The sequence below is a fragment of the Coenobita brevimanus genome, chromosome 84, assembly GCF_032717465.1.
Source record: "Coenobita brevimanus isolate Jiangsu-jjx chromosome 84, ASM3271746v2, whole genome shotgun sequence".
Lineage (NCBI taxonomy): Eukaryota > Metazoa > Arthropoda > Malacostraca > Decapoda > Coenobitidae > Coenobita > Coenobita brevimanus.
This window is the reverse complement of record NC_137037.1, coordinates 43,105,920-43,132,175: the sequence shown is the minus strand read 5'-3', so window position 1 is coordinate 43,132,175 and position 26,256 is coordinate 43,105,920. Positions and strand designations below refer to the sequence as shown.

Sequence of the window (26,256 nt, the reverse complement as noted above, 5' to 3'; positions counted from 1 at the left end):
TTGACAGCTGTTGGCACTGATTGGCGTCATATGGCAGTGATTGGCACGATATGGCACTGACTGGCACCATATGGCACTGAAGAGCGACACCTGACCCGATCTAGTACACGGTGAAAATAAACAGTATCCATCTAGGACTGTGTATAACTAGGTGGTAACAGCCGGCACTGCTTGGCACTGTTTGGCACTGGGTGGGGTCGTTTGGCACCCTGGGAGGCAGACGGGACCACAATTAGCTCACAAAATACGAAGTGCCACCAACCTGCCTTAAATACACCCCAAATTCTAACTTCCACCCTCACAGCCTAACTAAATTCTAACTTCCACCCTTACAGACTAAATTCTAACTTCCACCCTCACAGCCTAACTAAATTCTAACTTCCACTCTCACAGTCTAGCTAAATTCTAACTTCCACCCTCACAGCCTAGCTAAATTCTAACTTCCACCCTCAGTCTAGCTAAATTCTAACTTCCACCCTCACAGCCTAACTAAATTCTAGGTGCCAGTGAGAGAGCGTAAATAAGCTCTAAAGTACCGCCTATTGAAGCTAACTTAACGCCACACACACACACACACACACACACACACACACACACACACACACACACACACACACACACACACACACACACACTAACTAAATCCATTAAAAGTTATAATTTTGTTTCGCAAGATAATTTTTCTTAACTAAAAAAAAAAAAAACTTCCTAATCCTTCTTATAGCAATAGAAGTTTTAAAGTGAAAGTGATGCTTAAAATGAAGGCCAGTGAAAGTGAGGGTGAAAATGAAAGTGAATGAAATTGAAAGTGATGGTGAAAGTGAGTGAAAAGGAAGGTGACTGAGTGAAATTGGTGAAAATCAGTGAAAGTGAAAGTGAAAATGAGCGAAATTGAAGGTGAAAATGAAAGAGATAATGATACTGAAAATGAAAGGGAAGGTGGAAGTGAGTGAAAATGAAAGTGACTGAATGAACATGAAGGTGAAAATGAGTGAAATTAAAAGTGAAGAATAAGTGAAGTTAAAGGTGGAAATGAGTGAAAGTGAAGGTGAAAATGAATGAAAAACGAAGGTGACTGAATGAAAAGTGAAGGTGAAAGTGAGTGATAGTCAAGGTGAAAGTGAATGAAGATGAGCGAAAGTTAAAGTGGTAGTGGAAATGCAAGTGAGTGAGTGACGGTGAATGTGAGTGAACGTGAATTAAACTGAAAGTGAAAACGGGAGTGAAAGTGCTCGTGAAAAATGAATGTAAGTGTTAGTGAAAGTGAATGACATGGCTGAAAACTCGGATGAAAGTACGATAGTGAGAGTGAATGGTAAGGGTGCAGACGGGGTGAAAGTGATTGAATGTATTAGTGAAACTGAAATGATGTGTGTTAGTGTAAGTGAATGTGAATGGTAGTGAAAGTCAATAAGGGTGAAAGTGCTGGCGAAAGTGAATGATAAGAGTGAAAACAAGGGTGAAAGTGAATGACAGCGGTGAAAACAGGGATGAAAGTGAATGATAACGGTGAAAACGGATGAAAGCGCTGGTGAAAGTGAAGTATAAGGGTGCAAACGGGTGACAGTGTTGGTGAAAGTGAATCTAAGTGTTGGTGAAAGTGACCCACCAGCCTGGACAGTGATGGCCTCCGTAAACTGCTCCCTCCAAGACGATGACCCCACCAGCATGGACGCGTTGGCCTTCTTAACGAGCTTGTCAACCATGTTCTGCAATTCGAGGTCGGTCATTAACTCACTGCAGTAATTAGCGACGTAAATAGCCAGATAATTACCCAAGACCTGAACTTCGAACTTGAGCTGAAAATATTTAGCTCAGAAAATAGCTTAAATCTTACTAATCACGTGTATTCAAAAGTAACAACAAAAATAATATACAACTCTTATTAGCTTCATTTGTAACAAGGTAATTATATCAGAAAACAGGCAGGTAAAATTCCATAAACCACAGACATTAATAACGAGAAAATAATTGACTAGGACTGTAATAACCACGATCATAAATAATAAAAATAATAGTTGGCTTTTCTGGTTGATTTTTGTGGTTTGCCTGGCACCCCTCCCAACCCTCCTTCCCCCTCAGTGGGCATAACATATAATCAGCAGCGTATATTTTTCATACATAATTCCAAACATTTACTTATTTACATTATTTATTGAGTACATGGAGAAATTGTAAGAATATTAGCCTTTTTCAGTTTGATTTTTCTTCCTTTTATTCACCCCCTCCCTGTCTGTTTTAAGCCAAGAATGTTTGCCCAGTGAACCGCCCCCCCCCTCTTCTTATAATCCTGGATATGCCTTGGAGCTAAAACTTCATTAACCCTATAAAGAAAAGATAAAAATAATGTACCATAATTTCTCTGAGTGTACTAACCAGCATCATAAATAACAGTAATGCCAACGAGTCAGTTTCGGTCAGTTTGAATATTTTACTCACAAAGATGCAAAAACACAGTATTAGTAATTTTTCCCTACACATACAAATACACTTAGTTGTTTACCCCTACACATACAAATACACTTAGCTGTTTACCCCTACACATACAAATACACTTAGTTGTTTACCCCTACACATACAAATACACTTAGTTTGTGTTTTTACCCTTATTTTACCCATATTAACTATATAAAAACAAAGGGTCAGTTTTTTTTAGCTGTCTCGTTAATTTACATGAGCACTAGAAACTTACATAAACACCCTCCTACACCCCTATAAACTCGCAAAGCATCCTTCTACACCCTTAGACTCACAAAAACACCCTCTTACACTTTAACAAACAAAAACACTCTCCTACACTCTTACAAACTCACAAAAACATTCCTATTCCCTGACAAACTCAGGAAAACACCCCTATACCCTGACAAACTCACAAAAACACCCTCCTACACCCTTACAAACTCGCAAAAACACCCTCCTACACCCCTACGAACTCACAAAAACACCCTCCTACCCCCCCCCCCCCCCGCCAAAAAAAAAAAAAAAAAAAAACAGGAACACACCCCCCGATTTATATTTTACAAGTTACCCCATAAACACTTACTATTTTACATGCCTTATATACTTTTACGTTTCTGAATGCACTATTATACTAATTTAGAATCAATAAATTTCAAGTGCTTACATTAACACCACTTGTTATGACCATTTCCAAAAACAGTGACAACATCTAGAACACAGTAAATATATAATATTAAGTAGATCAGTAAAATTCGTAAAGTAAGTATTCTATGTATACAGTGGCCGTAAATACACCTGGCTACGCTATACCATGGTACCCGAAGCAGAGGAGGTCGCTGGTGTGGGATGCGTGGCTGGAACCGCTTATGGTGTGGTAATGGTGGTTCTTACGTCTTAACCACCTTGGGGGCATATTGTTGTGGATTTAGGGGACTGGCGACCATCTCTTCCCAATTTCCCTCTCCAAATGTCATGCTTGTATTGTATTATCATTTTTGTGTAGTTCGCCCCACGACCTCAAGAGTTTTAGAAGCTGTGACGGCAATGACCTCTGTATCGTGAGCTTTTTCGTGTAATCAGTCAGTCCAGGTGGTGATTAAAACTGTCTTCACTGAGCAGGGTACAACAGGTAAATCGCCAGCACAGGTTTAATCCCCTTTTTTTTCATTTTGGTTAATGTTTGATCGTATTTTATTCAGATTAGAGACCTCTTGGAATGCTGGGGTTAGAGAAAGCTTATTAAGTTTATTGTTAACTCTTAAAAGATCTTAATAACATGTAAGTGATTCACATATACTTTATTGTATGTTTTTTATGCCGGTAATGTGAGTAGTAAAAATATCTCAGTAACACACAAAAGGTAAACAAAGTGTAATATCTAGCAAACTGGAGGGAAGATGTGCAAGAGAGCCCCCTGACTCCACAACAATACCCCCCTCCTTGCCTACTCAATAATGCCAACACCTAGACTCAAGCTAGAGTTGTACTGACCTGTGGAGTGCATTAAATCAAAGCCTAATACTTTCCCCCCATTCAGTACGAAGACACCCTTTTTCTCTTTTAATCCTGCTGCCATCAGACCTTTTTATTCATTTTTTGGAGGGAACTGTCATAGTGAAAGAATCGATGGATATTTCTGTAAACTTCTTTGCTACGAGACTATGGTGCAAGACATTTTATAAAATTACTAACCCGTTGCTGGTTAAGGTGTAAGCTTACGTGATCCCCAGTCCAACCAAATGTCTGGTTGTGGAACCTTTGCATATCCCAACCTCCCGACCAGGTGCAAAGAGCTTAGAGTTTCCCATCGGTTTTACGGTGTTTGGGTCCGATTTACCAAAGAAAAATGTTTTCAATATGACCAGCCAGGGGAGGCAAACTTGTAAATTGGCCTCCAGTCAGTAGCAATTTAAGGGGAGAACCTCAGACCTTGAACCAATAAGCTTCAAGACTGTAAGGTGACGGGGAAAGGATGTTACATTCAGTACCTTCAAAGCAGAATGTCATGCATAGCAGCCCTTCGTAGTTATGGGTTAAGTTGAATAATATTGTTTGTTGGTAACAAGAATAAAATGTCAAAAAGGCAGCATCGTAAGGAATGGGGTGAATACATATAAATGCTTGTGCAAGATCTCATATCAAGCCTAACAGTTTAAAAATGCCTGTGCAATACTATAATTTAAGCCAGATGTAAATGACCTGTGCATTGTCGTTTGGCCTTACGCTTTAAAGGCTTATGCAGTGCCTAAAATTAACCCTGTCTGGTAATGAGTTTGTGCAATGCCATAAGCCTGCTGGTTAAAGGGAATGTGCAGTGCCTAACTTTTCCAGGATTTGTGTAAGCGTAACCTTTTTTGGTTGTTTTGCAGCGTTGTATATCAAGCCTGACATAGTTAAAGAGCTTGTGCTGTGCCTAAACTCAAGCCTGCCATGTTAAAGGATTGTGCAGTTGCGTGTCAAGCCGAATGCAACAAGACCTTACATCTCTGCAAAGCCTTTATGTGTATACCTGTTGGATTGAGCTGATAATTGGAAGGCCTGGTTGGGAATATGAAAGTGTAATTTGTTTCATCATCATCATCATCATCATCATCATCCAATCTTATTTATCACCATTACATAGGATGGGAGGGATCCAGAAACAGGAACAGGAAACATACTGTATAATACCGTTCTCATAACAGTGCCCATAACCATGAATAGAAGTGGCTAATTGAGAGTTAATTCCTTATGCTTGTTGTTCCTCCTTTTCTGATTTCTACTGTATATTCATCTATTTCCATTTATGACGTGGGAAGCAGTGATGATGATGATGATGATGACGATGATGATGATGATGTATAAATTATAATGCTAGCACGTCTTTTCATATGGCTGAAATGGGATGATAATGATGATGATGTTATCTATTGTTTAGTTTACAGTGAAGACAGGTCACTATGAATTCCTATAGAATGTGTGAAAGACAAATACATAATACATTCCTACAGTAATTCCAAATTGTAGTGTTCAGTTCCAATTCTGTTTTGTTACATGGTAGTCATGATTTTTAACACCTGAATGATTAGTGAAAGGTGTAGCTCATTATTCCTGGCCTGATTGATGACAGTTTGATGGTGTGTTTCTCTCTCTCTCTCTCTCTCTCTCTCTCTCTCTCTCTGATCTATACCTTCTTCATTTATAACAGGTGAAAGAGTGATGATGATGGTGATGATGATGATGATGATGATGATGGTTCTTCTCTGCATTCCTGTCCATGCCATTTATAATATTGAGCCTAAAATATGATGATGATGATGATGATGGTCTTTGAAATTCTTGTGTTGTGCAATTGTCCAGTATCCATTTGACCCTTTCAGTACGATGACATTTTTATTTGGGTATTTTCTTGCTGGCTACGTGCGATTTTAGTCAGCATAGGAAATACCTCGTGAATTGAAGGACTAAATTTAATTCTTCACGTTCGAAAAAAAAAAGAAAAAAAAGAACGAAAAAATGTGGGGGCAGCAAAAAAAAAAAAAAAAGTCTCGAAAGTACTGAAGGGGTTTAAGATTTATTTATTTATTTATTTATTTATTTATTTTGGTAATTAAAAATGGTGATATCAATACTGAAGGTGTAAAAATTGAGCGCCTTTACCTGTGCGTGGAAATGTGAGTGTGGGATCTTTACGTGAAGCTTAGTGGGGTAAAGAGCTCATTTTGGGAAGCTTTAAGAGTGAGCCCAGGCAGTCTAGGTGAGCTGGCGATAGGGGGGTGAGGTGGGGAGGGGAGGGGAGGGGACGGGAAAGGGAAGGAGTACCGCTTTCACCGTCACCCCGTCATCATATACCACGCGACACTGAAGAAGAAGGAAGAGAGAGAGAGAGAGCAATTCGCACTCTTACTCCCTGACAACAAGTGATTTTTCCCAGCCATATAGAACCGTCTGGAATTATTCAGATAAAAACACTCGAACAGAACTCTTAAGTAACGCAGGTGTGTGTGTGTGTGTGTGTGTGTGTGTGTGTGTGTGTGTGTGTGTGTGTGTGTGTTTCACACCTCATTTACAATAATAGGATTAGGATTATGTTGTTGATGATGATGATGATGATGTTGACTCGCGGGTTAGTTCCGTGTCTTGTTTTGGTGGTTGTGTGACCTTTCCTTGCCTCACTGCACCTCTCGCCCTGTATGCGTAGGTCACACACACACACACACACACACACACACACACACACACACACACACACACACACACACACACACACACACACACACACACACACACACAGGGTACAGTCAAGACAATCTCTCTCTCTCTCTCTCTCTCTCTCTCTCTCCATCATAATCTGTGTCTGTACTAATTCATGTCAGGTCCACTGCAGAGGCTGGACCTTACACATGCTGGAGAAGTACGAAGATGAAAGGACTGTGTTGGAAGAGTGATGGAGGCGAAATGGAGGTGTTGTAATGTGTGTGTGTGTAGGTAAGGTGTGTATGCATGTAAAGCAGGTGGGTAGAATGTGTGTGTGTGTGTGTGTGTGTGTGTGTGTGTGTGTGTGTGTGTGTGTGTGTGTGTAGATAAGGTGTGTATGCATGTAAAGTAGGTGGGTAGAATCTGTGTGTGTGTGTGTGTGTGTGTGTGTGTGTGTGTGTGTGTGTGTAGATAAGGTGTGTATGCATGTAAAGTAGGTGGGTAGAATCTGTGTGTGTGTGTGTGTGTGTGTGTGTGTGTGTGTGTGTTAGTCTGTATTTCATTGGCAGAACCGAAATGTTGGAAAAATATGCAGGTAAATGAGAGGACATACTACCAGCATCCACCTTAAATGCACTCCAACATGGGATTGAACCCTGGACTCCTGGCTTCATCTTCTACCTGCGTTCTCGGTCTTCCTCCCCTCCTCCTCCCATCGAATAATTTCTGTTAATCTTGCATCTCTTTATAAACCCATCTCTCTCTCTCTCTCTCTCTCTCTCTCTCTCTCTCTCTCTCTCTCTCTCTCTCTCTTAAAATACCTGACACGTGAGATGGCTCTAAGCAGCACAGAAAAAAATAATGGCAGAGTTAGTTATAATAGTTACCTAGTGAGTTAGTTTGTTTGTTGGTTAGATATGAATAATGAATGATTTTTAACTGAGTCTGTACGATGATGTCTTGTATTTTCTCTCTCTCTCTCTCTTTTTTTTTTTTTTATACTAGACAGGTGATTTATGCAATATGGTAAAGATTTCAAGTATATTGCAATTAATGAGGACTGTATCTATAACCCCTTTGCTCTAAAAATCTCTTAGTTTAATAAAATCGTGTGTAAGTAACAAGAATATGGTGAGTAAAGAGACACATTTGCGAGGAAAGGCGTGCCATTTCGTAGCGTTTTCTTCTTAGATGTAAATAAAGTACTTATATATATTGCCTGTATCGGTAACTCACATGAAAAGTAGTGCAGGACTAATCGGCTAAAGGGCACGCTTGAATCAGACTTGCAAATAGAACTTCAGGATATATAGCCTAAAGGACATGTTCAAATCAGACTTGCAAATATAAGTTCACGACAAATAGGCTAAAGGGCATGTTCGAATCAGACTTGCCTCGTATCTTTACTGCATTCGGAGCCTCATAGAACATCTGTCAGTAATAATAAGGTTGTTTTGGCGTGTGGTGGTTCCCTGCCTGTGTTTTGATATTCACGCTCCTGTTTCTATACATTTTTAAGCTATGAAATCATCTTAAAACCCCAAATCGTAATATAAAATCATCTTAAAAGCCTGAATCGAAATATAAAATCATCTTAAAAGCCTAAATCGTAATATAAAATCATCTTAAAAGCCTAAATCGTAATATAAAATCATCCTAAAAGCCTTAACCGTAATATAAAATCGTCTTAAAAGCCTTAATCGTAATATATAATCGTCTTAAAAGCCTAAATCGTAATATAAAATCATCTTAAAAGCCTCAATCGTAATATAAAATCATCTTAAAAGCCTAAATCGAAATATAGATCATCTTAAATGCCTAAATCGTAATATAAAATCATCTTAAAAGCCTAAATCGTAATATAAAATCATCTTAAAAGCCTAAATCGTAATATCTAAGACTCTTCAGGTGGCCCGTATTCTCGTCGGTTAAGAAGCTCCCTAACACCTTTTCCTAAGCGACTTATTTTGCGTATTACATCTTACTGTCCCATTCTGTGTTGTATAAATCGTTCACACATCGCCCCGCTCTGCATAAATAACATACAAGAGGATATTAACCAGCCACATGCAAAAATAAATCGCTAAGGAAGAGGCGCTAGGAGTATTAGTTTAAGACTTTCCTAACTGGGCTACTAAGACGGTGATTTGGGAGGTCAGTCATGGCCCAGGTCATCTGATAGGGAAATAACAGGAGAGGTCAGTGTTCACCTGGGTTATCTCTTGATTGTTATAAAGACGCTGTTAATGAGCTTGGGTGACCTCTAATTGGTGTAAAGACGTTGTTAATTAGCTTGGGTGACCTCTGATTGATGTAATGACGTTGTTAATGAGCTTGGGTGACCTCTGATTGGGGTAAAGAAGCTATTAATGAGCTTGGGTGACCTCTAATTGGTGTAATGACGCTGTTAATGAGCTTGGGTGACCTCTAATTGGTGTGAAGAACCTGCAAATGAGCTTGGGTGACCTCTAATTGATGTAATGACGCTGTTAATGAGCTTGGGTGACCTCTAATTGGTATGAAGACGCTGTTAATGAGCTTGGGTGACCTGTAATTGGTATGAAGACGCTGTTAATGAGCTTGGGTGACCTGTAATTGGTATGAAGACGCTGTTAATGAGCTTGGGTGACCTGTAATTGGTATGAAGACGCTGTTAATGAGCTTGGGTGACCTGTAATTGGTATGAAGACGCTGTTAATGAGCTTGGGTGACCTGTAATTGGTATGAAGACGCTGTTAATGAGCTTGGGTGACCTGTAATTGGTATGAAGACGCTGTTAATGAGCTTGGGTAACCTCTAATTGGTATGAAGACGCTGTTAATGAGCTTGGGTGACCTCTAATTGGTATGAAGACGCTGTTAATGAGCTTGGGTAACCTCTAATTGGTACCGGTATAAAGACGCTGTTAATGAGCTTGGATGACCTCTAATTGGTGTAAAGACGCTGTTAATGAGCTTGGGTGACCTCTAATTGGTATAAAGACGCTGTTAATGAGCTTGGGTGACCTCTGATTGGGGTAAAGATGCTGTTAATGAGTTTGGGTGACCTCTAATTGATGGGGGTAGTTAATGGGGAGATGGGGACGACGTTGGCCAGTCAGGATTAGGATAGTTCATATTATAACCCATTAATCCTGGGGGGGGGGTGTTTTCCAATTTATTCTCTCCGTAGCCAGACGATTTTTTTCAACCTAAGAGATATTTATTTTTACAACTGGAAGGTTTAGACGGCACCTTAATAAACCCCTTAGGACACGAGAGACGCTGAAGAAAATCGTCTGGCAGTAGTGAGAGTAAATGAAAGAGCGTCATCCGTATGCAGGTGTGTTAAAGAAAGCAATGTTTTTATTATTATTATTATTATTATTATTATTATTATGATTATGATTATTATTTTTATTATTATTGTATGTGGATAAATGACGTGATAATTTGATGGGGCCATTTCGAAAAAAGTCTTGGTTAATTTTTCGCCTAGTTTCGGTTAAGGAAGCTCCCTAACACGCATTCCTAAGCGATTTATTTTGCACTTTACTGTCCTCTTCTGTCTTACTTAAATCTTTCCAATATTGCCATACTCTGCATAAATAACCTACAAGTGGATATTAACCAGCTATATCCGGAAACAAATCGCTAAGGAAGAGGTGTTACGGAGCATTACTGAGGGCCGTGAGGGAAATGACGAAGGCAAATTAATTTCGAAGGCCAGTTTTAAAGGGAGCCTTGCATTTAGCCTTTTTTCTCTCATCTGGTGTGGAAGAGAGAGAGTGATTTGATGAGTCAGAGAGCAGCTTGGCGAAGAGCTTTATAGGACAGACATAGATTGATGTTGATGATGATGATGACGATGTTGATGATTATTATTGTTATTATTATTATTATTATTATTGTTGTTGTTGTTGTTGCTGTTATTACTTATTGTGTATTATTATTGTTATTATCTATTGTTTATATTATTATTATTATTATTAGTAGTAGTAGTAGTAGTAGTAGTAGTAGTAGTAGTGGTAGTAATAGTAGTAGTATGTCATGGTGAAGCCTGGGATATGAATGGTTAATTATACAGGGATGATATACTTCTTAATTTAGAAATACAGAACGAGAGAAACTGCCAATAGGAGAAACAGGTGTTAAGTATGCTTGCGTGCGCGCGTGTGTGTGTGTGTGTGTGTGTGTGTGTGTGTGTGTGTGTGTGTGTGTGTGTGTGTGTGTGTGTGTGTGTGTGTGTGTGCGCCTGCCTGGGCTAAAGACGCAAGCAAAATGAGCTCTCGGGAAGCGGCGGCGGCGGCTGTGCTTGCGGGGGAGGGGGCTGAGAGAGCGCGAGGTGGGGAGGGGGGGCAGGGAAGTGGGAGCAGGGAAAGCAGGAAAGCAGAGATAGAGCAGGACATTGGAAACAGATGGGGAGAGGGGAGGAGGGAGCGGGGGAAGGCAGTGGGTGGCGGGGGGAGGAGGCAGGGGAGAGGCGAGATGCATGGGGAGTCGAGGGGGGGGGCTAAAATACAAGGGGGGGTCAGGGGGGCAGGGTAGAGCGAGGCAAACATGCAGAGTGTGAGAGGGGTTACCGGTAGCTCCATATGGCATAGAAATTCACTGACCAGAGTGTCCACCATAGCCTGCAATATGACCACGAGTGAGAGCACGGCAGGGGGGGGTGGAGGGTTGGGGAGAGTGGGTCTGAGAGAGGGAGGGTGTGTGGGAGTGTGGGTGAGAGAGGGTGTGTGGGAAAGTGGGTGAGAGAGGGTGTGTGAGAGAGGGAGGGTGTGTGGGGGTGAGAAAGGGAAGAGGTGGTGAAGGTGAGAGTGTGGTGAAGGGTAGTAAGTGCGAAGGGTAGTTGGAGGTGTGAGTGATATGTGTGGGAGGGTGAGGGTGAAAGTGGGTTAGTGGGGGTATACAGAAGGGGGGGATTAGAGAGAGAGAGAGAGAGAGAGAGAGAGAGAGAGAGAATGACGCAGCTTAACCCCTCAAATCCATGTGACATCATTTTTTACCTCATTCTTGCCATCTCCCTACGATTCAGTTCCTCGTGAGCCTTTTCGATTAAGAACTGATGAGCCCCTTCAGCACGAGGCCTTTTCTAAGTTTAGTAAATCGTTTGGGAATAGCAAGAATAAGCTAAAAAATATCGTCGACCACATTGAAGGGGTTAGTGGGAAGGACACTGAGATTGCACGTGGTAAAAGGCTTTGGTAGGGCAGGGTAAGTAGGTAAGTAGGTAGGTAGGAAGGTAAGGAAGGGTAGGGGACAGTAGGATAGCATGTTTGGTGGAGTGGGGTGTAATTGGGTAAGAGGTGGTATGGTAAGGTAGGGCAAGGTAGGGTGGGGTAGAAGGGTAGGACATGGTAGGGTAGAGTGGCATGGTAGGGTAGGACAAGGTAAGGTAGGGTAGAGTGACATGGTAGTGTAGAGTGGCATGGTATGGTAGGACAAGGTAAGGTAGGGTAGAGTGGCATAGTATGGTGGGATAAGTTAAGGTAGGGTAGAGTAACGTGGTAGGGTAGGACAGGGTAAGGTAGGGTAGGACAAGGTAAGGTAGGGTAGAGTGGCATAGTAGGGTAGGACAAGGTAAGATAGGGTAGAGTGACATGGTAGTGTAGTGTGGCATGGTAGGGTAGGACAAGGTAAGGTAGGGTAGAGTGGCATAGTAGGGTAGGACAAGGTAAGGTAGGGTAGAGTGGCATAGTAGGGTAGGACAAGGTAAGGTAGGGTAGAGTGGCATAGTAGGGTAGGACAAGGTAGGGTAGAGTGGCATGATAGAATAGGACAAGGTAGGGTAGGGTAGAATGGCATGGTAGGGTAGGACAAGGTAAGGTAGGGTAGAGTGGCATAGTAGGGTAGGACAAGGTAGGGTAGAGTGGCATGATAGAATAGGACAAGGTAGGGTAGGGTAGAATGGCATGGTAGGGTAGGACAAGGTAAGGTAGGGTAGAGTGGCATAGTAGGGTAGGACAAGGTAGGGTAGAGTGGCATGATAGAATAGGACAAGTTAGGGTAGGGTAGAGTGGCATGGTAGGGTAGGACAAGGTAAGGTAGGGTAGAGTGGCATGATAGGATGGGACAAGGTAGGGTGGAGTGGCATGATAGGGTGGAGTATGGTAGGTTAAGACGTGGTATAATTGTGTATAAGTGGGTAAGAAATTTAAAGGTAAGGACGAGGATAGGTGTTATGACTAGAAAATGGTTGTGAGTTAATGTAAAATCGAAAAATAGGAGTAATTGTGAATGCTGGGCAAAAATTATGAAATCAGTTGAAAACGTCAAAAAAAGATTGTAAGAATAACTAATTATAGTAAAAACTTAAATAATTTGTAAGGTAAATTGACTAAAACAATGTAAAATTATCTTAAAGAAACTGAAGTGTGATTTGTATTTACACGAAAATGGGCATATATTGGGAAGGGCTAACTATAAATTCAAAATGTGTAAAAAAAGTCAGTAAAAGTTGATAATGAATGATAATCTCAGTAATTAATAAAAAGTTCTATTTTAAAAAATAATTGCTGAAAAGTCGGTCTTCATATTTATCCCAGTGTTTATTTATTTTTTTTCCCTTGATGCAGTTGGTAAAAAATTCACTTTTTCTGTTTTTCCGTTTCAGGCCTTGTGGTTTAGGAGAGGAAATTATTATTATTATTATTATTGTTATTATTATTATATACAAATTCCGATTCATTAGACCGACTTCCCTAAGCAACAATCCTTTTCATATATACAGTAGCACCAGATGTTAAATTAAGTAGCATAATAAAAGCAACATAAATAAATTATATATAAACTGGCAAACATAAGAATACTGGATAGTAGAAAGTAAACTGTACTCCTCGTACTAATGGAGAAAATTTGGAGACTGATAATGAAAGCATACATAACTAATCTAAAATCTGGTTAGGTTGCAAACATCACTAGCATTACTCACGAAAAACATCCAGGTTCATATTTTCTATAGTCCATTTCCAAATCAACCTTCCTGCCTTAACATCTAGACCTCCACACAAACACACAATTGCTGCTTCCCTACATATTTCATCTAAGTAGAAAATAAACCAAAGAAAAGTGGCAGCGAATGGCAACTCTCTGACATCGTTAATGGAGGAAACATAAGCTAACTAAAATTCGGCAAAACTGCAATAAAATGCATGTCAGATTAATCTACTACTCCTCAGAACTAAAAACAATAAAAGGCGGTTATTTTGTACACAAGCCTGCCAATTGTAAAAAGAGAAAGAGAAATTAAAAGTGAAATAAAAAGCAGTTCGAAGGTTCAAAAAGAGCACCGTAAGCCACCAACCCTGTATTCCTTGTTCTCCTTGACCCTGATCTGTGTTCGTGTGGCGTTACCCAGTTTCGGCTTGCCCAGCAGTGCAATCTTCTCCTCTTCTGTCAGTTCGCTTTCCTTGTTGGCGAATTCGAAGCCTATATCGTCGTCGTCTGCAAGGTTTGGGAGAGATTTAGTTCAAGAACATAAGTGGACTCTACACTCATTGAATTTCAGTTTGTTTTGTACCAATAAATCATAATTATTTGATTATTTTGTTCAGAATTGTTAATATTCTTGACTGCAGATGATTATTGAATAGTATTCTTTAATTTAAACTTTACTTTCTGAAATGTATTTATTGAAATTGGACTTGGATTACAGATTTCATTAATATTAAAACAGACATTTAGGCATACATTACAAATGTCAGATATATCTCTTACATTCTTCAATCTGAGCTTAACCATTAGTGATACACTCATTTTTTACAGATTACCTTGGGAATAAGCAGCTGCAAACACCTCTGAAATATCAAAAGTAGTTATAAAAGTTACATATACTTTATGAAAACTACATTAACTGTGGAAAGTTTAGAAAGTATAAGATAGATTTGACTGGTACGAAACAAACGAGTATTTTATTAATCATTTTCAGAATGAGAGAAGAGTGAGAAGCAGATGAGAGTTTGAAAAGCATTCTGTACACCTGTAGCAAAGACAGACAGTGAAGCATGAGCGATGAAGACTGTGGCAAGTTACTGTAAGTCATATTGGGTTTACCAGACTTCTCAAACAGTCTAAAAGAACAGCAGTCATGGAGAAGTATTTACAATAGTTTTTAAAATACATTCAGAGAGTATATAGTAAACCAAATAATATAAAAAACTTGAAAAAGATGAAGAATCGGATGTTCTTACCATGAACAATTTTACAAAGCAGTGCTACACTCAGTTACATGTAACAACAGTGAATGCAAGTAACTATTGAATCATTCCAGATACACTTTTTGAGAGAAGTAGAATACTGTTACTTACTGTGTCGTGGCGTGTATACATTGATTACAACAACAGTAAATTAAAACAAACAACACCAACTGCAAACAAGGGACAAACCACACCATAAACAAGCATATATTGTTAGTAGTAGGCTGTATGCGGAAAGTGAAGACAAGACCCTAAGTACATATAATGCCGATAAGCAATGAGTGATAGAAATAATAAGAGTCATAATAAGAGCAGTAATGAGAATAATAAAAGAGTAATAATGTAACTAATAAGAACTACAAGAGGCAAGATAAAGGTACCAACAAGTTACTCCTTATATAAAGACTGATAAAACCGTATACCTCCTTTCAGCATTTTTTTCTTTTTGAGTGGTTTCGCGGGGGGGTCTGTTGGAATTGCAAGGAAAAGAAACCATGATTGATATTTAACTCCTGTTCGAATGGAGGTAGAGAACAGCTGCACTCTGAAAACCAGCCTATGTATATATTTTTTAAAAAGTTTGTAGAAGACTTGAGTTTGGGGGAAAAAAAAAAAAGCATCGGCGCTAACAGAAGTCATGCAGATATATACAACTAGTGTCACTACAGCTTTCTAATCCTAGCTAACAATATTCCTTTGGCAACTAATATATTTCTGCCCTTTGGAAGGAAGATTCATGCTGATTAGAATGTGTTTTGTGTTTGATCCTGGTGAATCTCGGTTTCAAAGGTAGAAATATGATTAAGTGCAAGACTTGTTGGCTACCAAACGTGGCCGTCTCAGTACAAGGGTGGAGTCAAACCAGATCGTCAATCACAACCGTCCGTTCGTATACAAGGGATTTCATAAACACCAAAATTTATACCAAACCCTCGTAACTTTGGGGCCAGATTTTCATTGGCTTAGGAAAATTCGGAACACCTTCCCCTTAGCAACTTATTTCACTTATTGCACATTGATCCTCGTGTATGCTATGTATTGAACTACGTCGATATCAAAAAGGTATGTAGAGCACACAGGAGGATATCAGTATCTGTTATGCAAAATAAATCGCTGAGGAAGAGGTGTTGCGTAGTCTCCTATGCCAGCTAAAACACGGCACTTCATACGTATACGTCCGGAGAAGAAGACGCCTCATATCTACCCAAAGAAACATTCAGTAAGTTCTAGAGTGTCCCATAATCTGCAAACTGGTTAACTTCTATTATTTTCAAAGATATGGGTAGGAAAATATTAACTTGTATTATTTCTCAAAGATTATGGGAATGTATGGTTCACAAATACTGAAAGATTTGGGTCAGAAATGGTGCGTCTTATTTGGCGGGAAAAGGTAGGGTCGGGCACTAGGTCAAAAACGTGGGTATTAGGGAACAGCCTACAGTACATAGGGATAAGGGTACACTAGGGCAGCATAACCAGGGGCACAGGATATCAACTAGGGGAGCATACCAAGGGCCAGGGTGGAGCCTACGCAAAATTTCGTGTCTGTGTGAAAAATATAATGAAATTGCTTGATGCGTAAGGGTCAGTGTCACACCTGGATTTTGAGTCAAGCCTGTCGTGAGTCCCGTGTTTGTGTTTGAGGAAAAAAGACTAAAACCGCTAACTAAATATATTCAAACCTACTGTAAATTTCCTTCTTGTGTAAAAGTAAAAAAAAAAAAAAACAAGTATGGGTTTTGTAATGTCAGAGTTCAACTGTTTTTAAAATTAAGTTTTGAAAAATGTATTATCATGAATGTTGGTTTATGCCTGTTCAGAGCATATGTACAAAAATTTACTAAATATATAAATAATGAAAAAAAAAATGCCCTAAGTATGTTAAAGTAAAATCCAGTACAGATTATAGTGTTAATGTAGTAGGAGATTCATCTGATGTGACAGTCAGAGCCTATGCATTACTTTCATGATTGGGTAAAAAATGTAGAAGTCAATATCATACTTTTTTGGTGTGTAATTGGTTGAATGTAAGCGCGAAGCTGTTTTAATAACGGAGAACAAAAGGCGAATAGTAGAACCGACATTCTATAATCAGCATTTTTATTTTACAATAGAAATCCACTAAATCTGCTATAAATAGAATGTCACATATTTCGTTTATTTTTTGTCAACTATTTAAATGATGATACAGTTAATAAAAGACAAATCTGAACACGTACAAAATCGTGGAGTCTCTAAATAATGGCGTTGTAATTGCCTTCGTTAAATGGCAGTTGCAAGTAAACAGTGTAATATATTCAGCTTTAAAATGGCATTAGTTTCAACATTTTACTTCTCAAAATAGCCGGAAGCATATTCAAGATGTGTGTCAAGATTCCCCCTCAGTTATTATTAAAAATCTCATTCGCCTTTATTCGAATGAGATGGAAAGAATAGCGGATTAAACAAGATAAGATTATACTCTTCTTGCAGATTTGTTTCATGAATTTCGTCGGTAACGGCTAATACTGTCAGAAGTTACTGCTGAAAAGTTGCACATGCTTCACGGGAAGGTTTGGTTATGTTGCTAAAATAGCCTATCTCTATGCAAATGAGTGGTTAATATTTTTTTTCCAATAAAGGAAATACAACAGCTCTAGTTTGCTGTAAATCTCAAGCAAAATTTTAGTGAAAATGAGAAACTCAGTGACTGTGCAGTATGTCAAAAGAATATTTTGCTTGGAAACACGCGTGCAGAAATCCTTAAGTTTCCTTGGCGTGGAAATGCGTGTGCAGAAATCAGTATGCTTATTTTGCGTGAGAATATTTGTGCAGAAATGTGCGACCGCATTTTGCGTGGAAATACGTGCAGAAATCCGTTAAATATTTTGCGTGGAAATTCATATGCAAAAAAAAAAAATGTAATTATTTTGCGTGTAAATCTGCGTGGAAAAATTGGTAATCTAATTTTGCGTGCTAATATGTGCGTTGAATTTTGCATTTATTTATTTTTTTTACGTGGTAAAGTGTGAAGAAATTCGTGTTTTTATGTATACTTTTAAAGATGAGTAAGTTTGCACACATTCTGAAGGTATTTGCTGTGGTAAGCTAGGCTAGATGGAAAGCCGTAAGGTGGGTGGGTGTGTGGTGTTTGTACGTAGGTGTGGGTGTACTGTGCATTGTGGAAGAGTTCTTTGATATTAATGGTGAGTGAATGTTTTTGTGCTCTTGCTCTTGCTGTGTGTGTGTGTGTGTGTGTGTGTGTGTGTGTATGTGTGTGTGTGTGTGTATGTGTGTCTTATCTGTAAGTTAAATTTGTCCTTGCTGTGTAGCCTATTTTTAAGATTTGTGTAGTGGTTAATAATTGCTCTGGTGTGTGTGTGTGTGTGTGTGTGTGTGTGTGTGTGTGTGTGTGTGTGTGTGTAGGCTGTGAGGGAGGGATCAGGTGACGGTGCCAAGGGAGACTACAAAAAAACTACCATATCAAGGTTCAAGCCACATTCCTTCATTCGTGTTCTCAAAGTAGCTCAAAGAAATAAAAAAAAAAATAATAAAGAAATTCCACGGGCCACTTACATCGATGAGGCAACAGGCGATACCAATTTTGAGATAGATTGGACAATTTTATACAGGTCGGTTGAAGAGTAGAGTGAGAGACAAGGAGAATGCGGGGGAGAAGAGTATTAGATAGTGACTTACACATCTAATAAACTAGCATAATACTCAATTTTCTCGTTTTGTTCATGGATAAAAATATACAAGGGTGTTTTTTCTGAACTAATGGAGACAGGGAGACCAAACTTGCTTGGGCGAAATGCTGACTTTGTGATTTCAGTAAGTTTTTTGGAAATCACGGAAGAGCGCTTTGGTCAGAAAAATTGGGGGGAAAAAATGTTCTAAGTTAGGCTATGCAGTGAAGCTGGACAAGGAAAGGGGGGGGGGAATGCAAAAGGGTATAGATATTTTGCAATACTCTGTGACCCGTATTTTCAGTGGTTTGGGAGATTCGTAACGCCTGCTGCTCAGCGATTTATATTGTCATTTGCACCTTACTCTCCTCTTGTATGTTACTGATGCATAATATGTTGATATTGAAAAAGACATATAAGAACATAGAAGAGAATATCAAGGTGTAACTGGCAAAATAAATAACTGAGAAGTGTTATGAAGTCTCGTTTCCCATCAAGAATACGACTCTCCATAGCAGTGATAGGGATATAATATTGCAATGGATTATAGCAGTGACAGGGAGATAAATGTAAATATTGCAATGATCTATATAGCAGTGAAGGGGAATGTGAAGTATCTCGACAAAAAGGTCATTCATTAGGCTACAGAAATATATATATAAAATGGTGGTATCTAGGAGAAATAATATGCAAGGGAAAATATTGAACTTTTTTAACCACTTGAATCTGACGACCTGTCAGCTAAATTTATCCTTGCTGCATCCAGACGATTTTATTCAGCATAGAGAGAAAAACCAGGTTGTGCAGGGGTTAATGGAGACTGTTTGTAATCCCCTTGCTATACCCCCCACCAGGCAACTTGTCCCCTTAGTCCCGCCCCCTTATTGACGTCGTAGCCCCGCCCCTTCTCACCCAATCTACGGGCGGTGGGTGAGCGGGGGGGGGGGGCTGAACTTAAGAGACCAGTTGGCTGGTGGCGGGTATACAGGTGGTATTGGTTCCTCCACTGTAGCAAAAATCGTCTGGAGGTGGCAAAAGTAAGCAAACATTACATCATCTGATTCAAGGGGTTAAAATTGGCCAAGGGAAACTACAGCTGTGGAAAAGTCAATATAACAGTCCCTAATTTAATATGTATAATTTAACTATCTCTGTCATATTCACAGTAAGAAAAGAAACATTCATTATTGCATTCAAAAGTATACTTTATTCAAAATTTCTTAGTGGTTTCAGATGTTTAAAGATTGTCAAAAAAAAAAAACTATTATGCATTTTTATGATATATAGTCACAGAGAATTTATATTATGTCGCAAATTTTGTGGATGACATACAGTACACACATAAATACTTTCCATTTACGAAAGGACAGTTAAAATCATACGTAAAAAAATATACACATTTACTTCAGGATTATTTAAAAATATGCTAAGATAATAATGAATGTTTCTTTGTTATAATATGTCATGTTATATACATTTTTGCTTTGAAAGACTCTGTATATAAACTACATACCCATTTCATATTCTATCATTAGAACTGATATTATTCAGACATGACACATCTAATTACACTAACATCTAGCAAATCTTGACATACAGTTAAAGTTTAATATTTACACATTAACCTAAATGCATAATGCACATTAGAATAGTTAATATATATTTTTTCATTCCTTATTAATAAAGAACAACTAACATGTCGATCTACACAAGTGCTGACATACATTTTGTTTTGCATTAATTTACTAAGCGAGATCAGGCTTGGTTAATTATCAAGTCTTTATGTCCTAATATCGTTAATCAAGACACCGTTGATTAATAGCCAGTACTAATTAAGGGCAACACCAACACACTTGCAGCTAAACGGCTCTTCAGTATATAATCATCTCTCTAATGATCTGTACAATAATGATAGCCTAACTATATAGTGAGTTATACTTATGGAACAGCAATAAATAGATAAATATAGAAATAAAATAGTTACTTCTCTGATAACCAAGCTACATCAGTATATATTTCTAATTATCTCCACAAAAACGATAGCCTACCCATACAGTGAGTTATACTTACGGAACAGCAATAAATAAATAAAGTAAATAAAATGGTTACTTCTCTGATGGGTTATACCTATGAAACTTGTTATTTTTGCGACAGCCTGATTTTCTGTATTCTAATGAGGCCCATGTTAATATTCTCTTCTGTCTGCCACATTTTTTTTATTAAATTGTAGGAAAATGCTCGAAATCTCATCTGGTTATTTGCTATTTAATCTTTTCTTTACAGGTCCCCTAATATAATGGTTACGATTTTTTTTTTTTATACCATCATCCAATCACTTGATGTAGTGCGCCTATTTCTTCCTTCACCTTTATCATTCTTTTCTTGTGTCTGTCTTCCTCCCTTCCCATTTCTCCCATCTATCCTGTGGCTTTTCATTACTCTTCTTTCATTTTCAGGTGGCTTTACGTTAAGTGACAAGCTTAATGGTTTCCTGCAAGCCAGGAAACCATTGACAGCGCTGGGTGGTAACCATACACCAACCCACACGTGTTTCCTACGCGTCTGCAAGTGGGTTGGCGAAGAGTTAGTACCCCTCCCCATAGAACAACTAACTTATAGACAAACGGCCATTCCCTACAGGATTATGGCGTCTGGCCATAGGTAGATATTATTGCTCCTCCTATAACTGTTTTTCTGCGGCAGTAACTTAATAACCACCTGTTCTTGTCGAAAAGGTTATTATTGTTTATTTATTCTTACTTGGAATTCTGTCTAACCAAGAAAGTTATTTATCTTATAAAGGGAAGTAAATTCTCGTTGACTAAGTAGTCCTTTACCACCTCATCCGTAACTATACATCTGAGTGTTGCTGACATTCTTTTTATATCATATTTATGTAAACTGTATTCTTATGAACTTCTTTGATCTGGCGACGTATTTTGTATTTTGTTCTGGCTACCACTAATACGACTTTATTCAGCTACTGAAGGCTGATTAGTAGTGAAGGGATTAACGAAGACATTATTGTACCTAACCTTGCTGCTCCAAGTCTCACTTATGGTAAATAAAGTCGTCCACAAGAGAGAGTCTAAAGATGCCAGACGCAAAACAAATAATTAAGAAGGAGGTGATAAAGAGACTCCAAAAGTCACGAGAACCCGCCCCTGGTGTTTTTACCTGCGGCGAAGCCGACATGTCTATAAGTGATATAACTGGATCTTTCTCTCTCTCTCTCTCTCTCTCTCTCTCTCTCTCCTTCGAGGAAACTTCGAATATCTGCTCTTGGAGAGCTCTGAGCGATTTCCTTATAAAATACAAAGTAGTTTAGCCTGAAAGTTTGATATAACATGTCAGCTGTTGCGTCAGCTGACGCCTCAGCTGACTATTAGGCAATTTTCAGTCTCAGCTGTAAGGAGGCATTTTAGTAACTTTCTTTTGAAATACAGTTGTTCAGCTTGTAATTTTGAGTTGATTTGACATGTCAGCTGGTGCATCAGCTGATGCAACGTTTCGCCTCAGATAGTCTCATTTTGTTAAACCCAAGCAGCAGTAGCGAAAATTTTGTCAGCCACCTAAGCAGAAAAACATAGCTGCGGTGTGGGATGATTTGCCAGCCACCTGAATGCCAAAAAAAGGTTTAAAGTTAAACCTGTCAGTTACCACAACTTTCCAAGCTGTTATGACAACAGCAAAGTAGGCTATAATTTGTCAATTAACAAAAAACATCCCAGCACTCTTTGGAGCGGTGGAATAATAATTTATAGCTGTTTAATAATGACAGACATCACGTTCACGCGAAAAAAATGATAATAGTAATACTTGTCAGCTTTCTAAAAATTCCTTCATCTACGTAAAACAAATCCAGAATTTATAATAGCCTCTTAAGAACAGTTTCCAGGTGCTTAAAATCTCCCTTCAGCTCCTTAAAACCTCACCAAGACTCGTATCGGGGCAAGAATAATTTGAAGCTACCAGTATATAAATTGATAAATAAATAAATAAATAAATAAACTCATAACGGTGGTAGAGAATAATAAAGAGTTAGCCACCCTCCTAAATCCTTAAGCCTTCTTTCAGAGCCTCATACCTGACCGACACTCAGATAAATAAATAAATTAATTAATTAATTAATTAATTAATTAATTAATAAACTCAGCAGTCGTAAAGAACAATAAAGAATTAGTCATCCTGCTAAACCCTTTCTTTAACTCTTACAAACTCTTTCTTCAACTCTTAATCTCTTTCTTCATCTCTCTTTCTTCAACTCTCATAAACTCTTTCCTCAACTCCCATAAATTCTTTCTTCAAATGTCTTCAACTCTCATAAATCCTTTCTTCAACTCTTTTAACCTCTTTCTTCAACCCTCTTAAACTCTTTCTTCAACTCTCCTCAGGCCTTCCTTCAGGGGCCCCAGCCTGGCCGAGACTCATAAGCTTGCTACTAAGTCCCAGGAAACAGCTTACAGAAAACTAGAGCTGTTTAAGGAGAGCACTGTGAATTCTTAAACTGTCCTCGAGCCCATTATGAGGGTAATTTCTCCACCTGCACCCCTTTCCACTTTCTTTACTCCAATTTATTAATATCTCGCACCTTAATTCTGTCTGTCTGGATTTAGCATATTTTCGTCTGTTTTTCTCTATTGTCTTTACTTTGTGTATATGTTGCTTTATTATGTTTGTCTTCCATTTTTCACGTTTCCTCTTTATTATTGACAGATTAGCCTACCTTATTATTTTTTTCTTGCTTTTTCTTTTTTCTTTTTCTTTTTTTAATTTCTTTTTACCTACTGGTACAAAATCATAGCGGAGTTTCCATTCTGTTCTTCATCTGTCATATTTATTCGTTGTCTGCCTACCTTATTTTTTCCTAATATTCGAGAGCACTGATATCGTCTACTTCTGTTTAAGTATTCCAGTTTTATCATCCTGTCCGCCGTTTTTTCAACATTTATTCTATTGTATCTCAGTTCTGCATTCCTTCCTTTTTATTTATTACAGAAAATTTGCTTACGCTTCTAAGGATCCCCACCATCTTAGTCATGTTTGTACTCTTCCCCCCATTAAAATTGCCATCATACTTTCCTTAACCCTCTTCTCAAAGTAAATATCTCTCTTTTTACCTTTTCTTTTTTGTATTTAATTTGTTTCCTTCCTCTGTCCATCTTCTGTAAAAATAGAAAATAAAAACTTTCACTTAATTTGGGTCAAAATTGGAACTACCGCTTGAACAAAGTAATCTGATCTTCAACTCAATTATCGTCCTCTTCCTCCGTTCCTGCCTTTTTTTGTTTTTACTTCTTGTTTTGATCCTTTCATTTTAGAGAGATATTTTTAGCCTGGCAATCGTATCTCCCCTTACACTATTCATGTTGTTTTCTGTTCCCTCCTTCCTATTCTTCCATTCTTGATATTATTTAAAATGTCTAATGTCTATTCTGGTGTCTTTTTCAGCCTTTTTCAGTTCAGCTTCAAACGTAGATTCATTGTCACTTAATATCCCATTCGCTTTACACTGCTCAAGCTTTCTCTGTCCTCTTTTCCATGCATTTTTTTTTTTTTTTCATGTCTTTCACTCATTTTACACTGGAATATGCCTGTATTATTTAGCTATCCTCCTCTCCGTACTTTTTTTTCTTTTCATTTTTGCTTGCCCTTCACCCATTTTACATTGAAATATCCGTGTATAACTTTTTTTTTTTTTAGCCTAGTAAATCTATCATTACATTAAGCAGTCTTTTTAACTAACCTACAATTTTTACTCATGACGTTATTTTTTCTTTTTTACGTCTCTCGGTCCTTCCATTTACCGTCAGTACCCAGATTCCTTCACCTAGTTGTCAGGTTCTAACCCCACGACTTTCATTATATTCATTCTTCCAGCTTTCGTATCCTAGCATTTATTTCGCTTGTTTTTTTCCTATTTTCTTAGTACGTCTAGATATACTAACATGACCTAGTGCTCCCATCATTTTAGGCTCAGTTACACAGTTTATCTTTTTTGATCATTCCAGTGAACACGAAATGAACATTGCTTAGTTGTCTTATAGTCTTAATTTCTTAACTTTTCGGTCACTATACACTGTTCCCTCTTCTTCCTGTCCCAGTAAAATTTTCTCTAATTTCTTTAAAGTGTTTTCATTTGGATCTAAAGCTACATTAGTTCTAAATTTACCTCGACGGTCATTCCAGTTTCAATCCCCTACTCTTGTTCATCCTATCCTTACACGTTTTTTTACATTTTAATTCCTACATTATTCATTCCACTCGCTATCCTACGTGTGCTATCCATCCTCTCAAATGCGTTTTAAAAATATCCTTCCATTATTCATTCCAATTGCTATCCTAATCTATTCTTACATTATTCACTGCAGTCGCTATCCTTCCTGCCTCATCCGTCCTCTCCATTTTTAAATATATCTTTTCATTATTCATTCCAGTCACTATCGTCTTTCTCTCCTACTTTTTTTTTTTTTTTCATTATTCATCCCAGCTTCTATCCTACCTCTCCCTTCTTCTTCTTCTAATGGTTTTAATGTACAGTATACTTTCATTATTCATTCCAGTATGCAGCCTCGTCTTCACCTAATACTTCTTTCTCCTAATATTTCCCTGTCCTAATATTTCCTGTTCCTAGTATTTCCTCCTCCTAATATTTCCCTCTCCTAATATTTCCCTCCCCTAATATTTCTCCCTCCTAATATTTCCCTCTCCTAATATTTCCCTCCCTTAATATTTCCCCCTCCTAATATTTCCCTCTCCTAATATTTCCCTCCCCTAATACTTCTCCCCCCTAATATTTCCCTCTCCTAATATTTCCCTCTCCTAATAATTCCCTTTCCTAATATTTCCATCTAATATTTCCATCTCCTAATATTTCCATCTCCTAGTATTTCCCTCCCCTAATATTTCCTTCTAATATTTCCCCCTCCTAATATTTCTCTCTTCTAATATTTCCCTCCCCTAATATTTCCCTCCCTGATATTTTTTTCCCCATTATCCATACATACTTCATCCCACTCGCTAACCTACATATCCAATTCTTCCTGTCCTATGTAATATCCTTTTCCCTAATTTCGTCCCCGTACCTCCACAGGCGATAGGCTCCCCGATGTCCAGGTAGAAAAGCACATCCTTCTCGTAGCTGTCTTCCTCAATGATGTGGATTTGGATGTACTGCCTGTGGAGCGGAAAGACAGGTGAGTTAGTGGTCTGTTTTATGCCCTGTGGAGACGGAGAGAAAAAGACAGGAAAGAGGGTTATTCAAAACGTATTGTGTTGTAGTTATAGAAGTGAGAAATAAAATGGCATATAGGCAGAGAAAATAGAAACGTTTTAGGCAGTTTTGATGGAAATGGATAAATAACTAGCATATAAACACAAAGAGAAACGTTTTAGTCAATTGTGATGGAGATAAGTAAACAAAACAGCATATAAACACAGAGAGAAACGTTTTAGTCAATTGTGATGGAGATAAGTAAATAAAACAGCATATAAACAGAAAAAGAAAAGTTTGAGGCAATTGTGATGGAAATACGTAAGTAAAACAGCATATAAACAGAAAGAGAAACGTTTGAGGCAGTTGTGATAGAAATATTTAGACAAAACAGCATATAAATAAAAAAAGAAACGTTTTATGAAGTTGTGAAAATAGGTATAAAAAAAAGCATAAACAAATGGAAACGTTTTATGCAATTGCTAAAGATATAACTAAAAAAGCATATAAAAACAAATAATAGAAATGTTTTATACAGTTACAGGAACAGAGGAAGTAAAGCG

At 38.2% G+C, this 26,256-nt stretch overlaps 1 protein-coding gene across 3 annotated transcripts in view; it reads right to left on the bottom strand.

Annotated features, from left to right (window-relative positions):
• LOC145410059 (sodium/calcium exchanger 1-like) overlaps nucleotides 1-26,256 on the bottom strand; it is a 238,962-nt gene that overhangs the window by 29,351 nt on the left and 183,355 nt on the right. For 2 of the 3 annotated variants that reach the window (XM_080280273.1, XM_080280274.1), the window contains exons 2-6: nucleotides 25,566-25,657; nucleotides 15,235-15,279; nucleotides 13,921-14,060; nucleotides 11,198-11,248; nucleotides 1,610-1,709 (exon numbers count right to left, since the gene is read on the bottom strand). In XM_080280273.1, coding sequence (XP_080136399.1) covers nucleotides 1,610-1,709; nucleotides 11,198-11,248; nucleotides 13,921-14,060; nucleotides 15,235-15,279; nucleotides 25,566-25,657 — 428 coding nt within the window. The remainder of the gene's footprint in view (nucleotides 1-1,609; nucleotides 1,710-11,197; nucleotides 11,249-13,920; nucleotides 14,061-15,234; nucleotides 15,280-25,565; nucleotides 25,658-26,256) is intronic. The other variant, XM_080280275.1, reaches the window with a different exon arrangement.